The 6000-nt window shown below is 41.0% G+C and overlaps 1 protein-coding gene across 4 annotated transcripts in view; it reads left to right on the top strand.

Annotated features, from left to right (window-relative positions):
- Nucleotides 1-744: 744 nt before the first annotated feature.
- rap1gapb (RAP1 GTPase activating protein b) overlaps nucleotides 745-6000 on the top strand; it is a 63927-nt gene continuing 58671 nt past the window's right edge. For 2 of the 4 annotated variants that reach the window (XM_085777817.1, XM_085777810.1), the window contains exon 1: nucleotides 804-1051. In XM_085777817.1, coding sequence (XP_085633943.1) covers nucleotides 1008-1051 — 44 coding nt within the window. In that variant the 5' untranslated portion in view covers nucleotides 804-1007. Of the gene's footprint in view, nucleotides 1052-6000 lie in introns of all 4 variants that reach the window. The other 2 variants (XM_085777815.1, XM_085777813.1) reach the window with 2 other exon arrangements.

The following is a 6000-nucleotide window of genomic DNA, read 5'->3' as shown; positions in this document are numbered from 1 at the left end:
TGTAATAATTGTAAGTGAAGTTTGGTAACGGCTGCCACCGTTATGTCAGCAGACGTTTGATTCTTAACTTTGAAATGCACATTTTGAAAATTCAGTGAAAATATGCTGCGTGATTAATCAATCATTTACCTCATTTACATAATGTCATGTAATGGAAATTTAACTTTGGGTCATTTCAAATAAAAAAGTAATATTCTTAAATATGAGAATGTAATGTTCCTCTTTCTCATTTATGACAGTAGAGTGAATATGTTTGAGTTTTACACTGGTGTTTTAATAGAGCATGCTGTTTGAAGTCATCACCTTGGGCTATTGGAAACTATATAATATAATGTAGTATTTTTCATTATTTTCTGACATTTAATGGAGTGATCAATGGAAAAAAATCAATGGCTCTGTGATCAATATTGGAAATAATTGTTGGTTGCAGCAAAGGTCCAAAGCAGAGCATAAATCCCATCTTTCCCTAACCTTTATGTGCTGTTGCCTCTACTGTACAGTAGTACAAGAACCATTGTTGTTTCACATGATTGCCAGAGCCGGAGTTGAACAGCATGGGGAAGTTAAGTTACCAACATGGGACATGGTTGGAAAATTCAAGTATTTTGTGTCTTTTTCCTGTTCAAAATAAGACAGAATTAGTCAGTGTCAAATAAATCATCCTGTTTGTTTCCAAGGCGACAGGACATCAGGACGCACCTTTCTTTTAATGTGGCAGAGACGGGAGCTACACAGAAGAGACACAAGGGGGGAGGGTATGGGTGTGTATCCACACAAAATACTCTGAGACAAAACACACACACACACACACTCTCGGTTAGGGCTGAGACAATTGGGAGCGAGGAGAGACGAGTAAGTGGAAGAGGTATAGAAAGAGAGGAAAGGTGCACAGAGAAACAAACACAGATAGGGACAGGAATAAGCATGGCTGCTGTTCTGCAGCCTGAGCTGTAAACTGCGTTGCCATCCTGCGCACCACTGGGACGTGTCATCAGCCGCTCAGCAGGATGCCTCAGAGGAAAAGGAGTTTCACATTTGGAGCTTATGGAGGGTAAGATAATAGAGATTTATTCCCTCTGAGCGCATAGTGCAATTTGGAATTTGCGAGCTTTTGTCTGCTATTGTTAAAAACTACAGGGCGTTCTGCTGTACCTGTTGCATCTTGTTGCCAGCCCAGCTGACGTGCCATGAGAGGAAGATGAGGCTGCACTGTACCTGCTCAGCTACTTGTTATCCTGTCAGTACTTATACAGCTTAAATAATCACATCAGTGTGGTAAAGTGTGAAAGGCTAATGGTGTTCGTGGCATGTGATTGGCTCATTGAGATGTTCCAGCATTTTTCTCTGAGACTTGACAGGTGTTGTTGGACAGACAGCGCAGACCACTCACCAAAACATCCTACATGTGTGGCAATGAGTAAAAGCAATACACTGGTGCTGGAGCACATTTGGAGACCCATTAATCACATATAAATTAATCCAGGAATGATCAACACATTAGGGTTATATATTGCTGTTAAAGTGCTCCTTTTTTCCTTTGGGTAAAACAAACACATTAAGAAATGCTGTGTCATTCTTAGGAAAACAATCAAATGCTGGGAACATTGAGTTATTGTGAGATTAAGGATTCAATTAAAGGCTCTTTAGGTAGTGTGTACCACTGAGGGAAACAGGGGAGCAGTTAGCAGTGTATTCAATGGTAATGAATATCTCATCAGTGAGGTGTAACAGAGGGAATGCTCTGTCATACTGTGAATCTTTCAGAACACTTTATTGTCTAAAATGAGCAATGAGTTGCTCAGCTAAACAATGAATTAAATTTCATGAGCCAATGAAATTACTTTTACTATTGTATAGTGCAGCTGGTGGGCTCTGCCAAGTCTGCTAAGGAAAACACTCAGTTTGACAAAGCTGTGGTAAGGGTCAGGTTGAAAGCTAGTCCGCATACACAGACTGATACTGCCAACCACTGCGGGGCACGGATAACAACACTTTTGGAACAGCAACAACCACATTGTATCGGGATGTGCAATAAAATTTGTAGAGTAGTAGTCCAAAATAATATTGGTATTCTGAAAATACTCTCCAATGAACACCCTCACCGCCGGTGTTCTCAGCTGCACTCCAACCGTACGTTTTAGTTTTAGTTTTCCTTCGAAACAAACCACAGAGATGTATTTTATTAACCTCTCTTGGTTTCAGGAAATTTGATCTTTGTTGTAAAATCACCACCTTTTCTGATATATAAGTAAGATGGAGGACTTTTCATCATGCGCACAGTATATATCGACAAGGTTTTTATGTCATTAAGTAACAAAATAATTGATCTTCTCACTGCAGACTGCAGAGGTGAGAACCTTATCTTCAGCATACCTGACGGAGCATTTTCATCACCTGCAATCTGATGAACTGTCACTATCTACTTGATTGTTAGGTCCAATTCAACCAGATGTGACTCATAGTATAGTATAGTATAGTAATCATTGATATAGTACCTGTGGGCCTGGAGCTGAGCTGCATAAGGGCCAGTTTGAATCATTTCATCTACAATCACTTTTTAAGGACTCCAATCAGTCTTTAAGTGAGAGAAATCTCAAGTGGCACCTCGAACCTGTGGTTGTTGAGCAGCTTGGACTTTCCCATTTGTCCAATTTTTTTCTAGTGGAACATACTGTACAGGAGTTATGTCCACAGTGATGTTTAGAAATGGATTTTCCACATTAAAAAATGAACAGTCTTGTGGGAAATGCCTCTGTTGCTGTAGAACGTTATTTAGAGCTGCATTGATCAATACTTAACTCAACAATAGATCAGTGTAATGCTTGTGATGATAAAGAGGTTTGCTTGTAGTGATGTACCCACAAAAAGAACTGTCACTTGACTCCACAGATCCCCTTAGGATTGTCAAGAGCACGTCAGTATAGTGCTTTAGCAGCTTTCAACCCATTGTTTTGTTTTCATGCCACGTGATTTGCCTGTGTATGCTTCACTCTGACCCCTCTCCTCCACCCATTCTCAGCTGCAGCAGCATGGCATTTACATTTAAAAGCTGCACACACAACTTGCACAGCATCAAATAGCACACGATCAGGTTTAGTGAACATCCATCAGCTAATCCAAAGTCAGCGACTGGTGAAGATAGATTTCAGAGAGAGAACAAATCAACCATAGTGATTTTCTCTCAGGGTCTCATGAGATACCAAAGCTAAGCTAAAAAATGAGTGATTATTAGACTTAACTTCGTCAGGTAGCTAGAAACTCCACACGAATGAAGGCTGAGGGTGTCACATCAGCCATGTCAGCTCTGTAAGGGAGTAAATGCTCAGTGGTGTGATTACAGCTTGTGTCACTCCTGGCAGGTGGAAAACGTCAGTAGTCCATGATGAATATTGAGTGACTGTAATCCTGCTGTAACAGTCATTGTCTCTGTTGATGCTAACTGCTGAATTTTGGGAATCATCTGTTTAGCTTTAGGGAATCTATGGAATAACTCACTTATTGCAGCTTTTAAAGCCGTATCAGCCAAAGATCCCCGAGCTCAGCCTGAGTGAAAGGCAATGTTTACCTCCTCAAGAGAAAATAACAACTTAGACTGCGTTTCCAACCTGAGGTCTCGTTATTCTAGACTAACTGTATTTGAATTACATGAAGTGCTTAAGTTCAGCTGAGTGGAACCAAGAATTTCACACTTTCAATTCTGACTAAATTTTGAATGTTATACTAACCTAACTACTTTGCATTTTTATGATGAAGCCAGACAAGATCTTTCACAAGTCATATTAGGCCTAAGTACAATTATTTAGTCACTGAAGCTTGGAAAGTTACAATTCCCCCCATTCTGGATGATTCTATGTTTTCTTCTTCTTTTGCCAGGCTCCCTCCATTATGGTTTCTTAATTGCCAGGCTGTATACATTTGTTTGAAGAGTATTGATTATTTTTCTATTGTTGTGTCTTCTCCGGTGGAATTGGCTTTATGCCCAGCTCCACTACTTCCTGAACTTTAGCCAGCTCCTTTATTTCCTGTCTTACATTATTGGACAAACGGATTAATCCAGGTGTGTCTGACCATTGTTGTGACTACTGAGGTCAGAGTCAGACAGGCGAACAGGCGAATTTCGCGTGTTCGCTTCATTCGCGTCGCAACGTTCACGTCATTCGCGCCGCCGGCACAAATTCGCGTCCATTCGCGTCTGTACATTGACTTTGTATGTAATCTTATCGCGCGAAAAATTCACCTCGCGCCCGGTGTGAACATAAGAACTGAGCATGCAACAGAAAAAAGACAACATAGCTGGACTTGACGAGCCAAGCGCTCACTTCGACGCGGTTTCTCTGAACCAAAGAGAAGACCACTCACTCGGACACGGTTTCTTTGAACCAAAGCACATATACTTTTTAAACCGGCTTAAAGCAGAAGTAAGTGATATATTTGTGTTAATATAAGTCTTAAATAGTTATATCTTCCGACAGCAATCACTTACATAGAGTGTTTGGACCGAAACACGGGTCTGTCAGTCACTCTGCTCTGCTCTGAGCCGAGGAGAAAACTTTTCTCGTATCCTACAGTTTTTATCCAATGAGGAGAGAGAACGGCATGCAGGGCTGTGTGTGCAGCCAAGGGACGCCGTGAATGTGGTGACGTAGGGACGAGGACTGTTATGGTGCGTTCAAGGCAACTCGTAACTCGTGTTTTTCCGACCTGTGAAGTGGTACCAGTTCGATCTGGTACGAGTTCACGGGTCGGAAGTTACGAGTGGCCGTTATAGTGACTTTCACAGGTAAAACAGGTCGGAAAAACACGAGTGGGTTGCCTGACTTGAAGCTGTAATTTACGGTTTCAAAAGCCTGCCTGGAACGCAGCATTAGCCAAAACGACCGGATCGCTTACTTCTGCTTTAATTATCGACTCATGAACTTTAAAGCAGAAGTAAGCTGAATGTTTGTGTTAATATAAGTCTTAAATAGTTATATCTTCCGATGGCAATCACTTATATAGAGTGTTTGGTCCGAAACACGGGTCTGTCAGTCACTCTGCTCTGCTGTAAGCCGAGGAGAAAACTTTTTATCCTACAACCTTTATCCAATGAGGAGAGAGAACGGCATAAAGGGGCGGTCCTCTCTGTGTGTGCAGCCAAGGGATGCGCGTGAATGTGGTGACGTAGGGATGAGGACCAATAGATCCATGACGAGGGCGGGGGCTGCTAACTCCATCGGCTGACAAGAACGACCGGATCGCTTACTTCTGCTTTAATGTGTAAGAAGTGAGGTATCCCCACATTATTTCCAGACTATCTATTTTCCAGTCTGGTATCCCTCCAGTCTCCAGCCTGCTCCTCTAATCTCTAACCTGCCATGGCTTTGGGATTCTTTTGAAGACATGCTGTCTATGAGTTATCACTTTTGTTTCCAGAGAAGGAGTGAGCTTTTCTGGTTTTACTTTAATGCGTGGAACAGATTTGGTTTGTTTGCAGTTGTCAACAAAATGTGTGTCTGCTCTTAAAAGCTCTGTTGTTGAAAAGGAGTCTCTGCAGGGAAATTAATGCCTAATGAATAACAGAGAAGGGATTCTCAAACAGAAATGGATGAGACATCAAATTACTGGTCTGCATTTGTTTTAGGATTTGTCCTTGAAGAAGTTATTTTGTCGCAGCATAATTTCCGCATGCAATTTAATGGAAATTGCTGTTATCATTTAATAATGTGGCTGCTTCTACAAAATATTTAAAAACAACTGCAAACAAAAACAGACAAGCTATAAAAACACAACAACAACTGGGAATTGTGCCTTGTGTTTGAGTTACAGTTGTAGGCTACTGTCTCTAGTGCCACTCTCTGTTATGCCATGTAAATTCAGAGCAGGCAATTATGTGAAATAGGCAAAACAATTAAAAACAATATACGTTTGAGGACTGTGTGGGCAGACAGCTTTTTTTTTTTTTTTTTTTACGTTGTGGATATTCAGTAAAATCTTTCTTTAAACCTCCCACTTGTATTTAAA

The sequence above is a fragment of the Trachurus japonicus genome, chromosome 5 (assembly GCF_045865225.1).
Source record: "Trachurus japonicus isolate A0001 chromosome 5, Traja_1.0".
Taxonomy (NCBI): Eukaryota; Metazoa; Chordata; class Actinopteri; order Carangiformes; family Carangidae; genus Trachurus; species Trachurus japonicus.
This window is presented reverse-complemented; position numbering and strand designations above follow the sequence as displayed.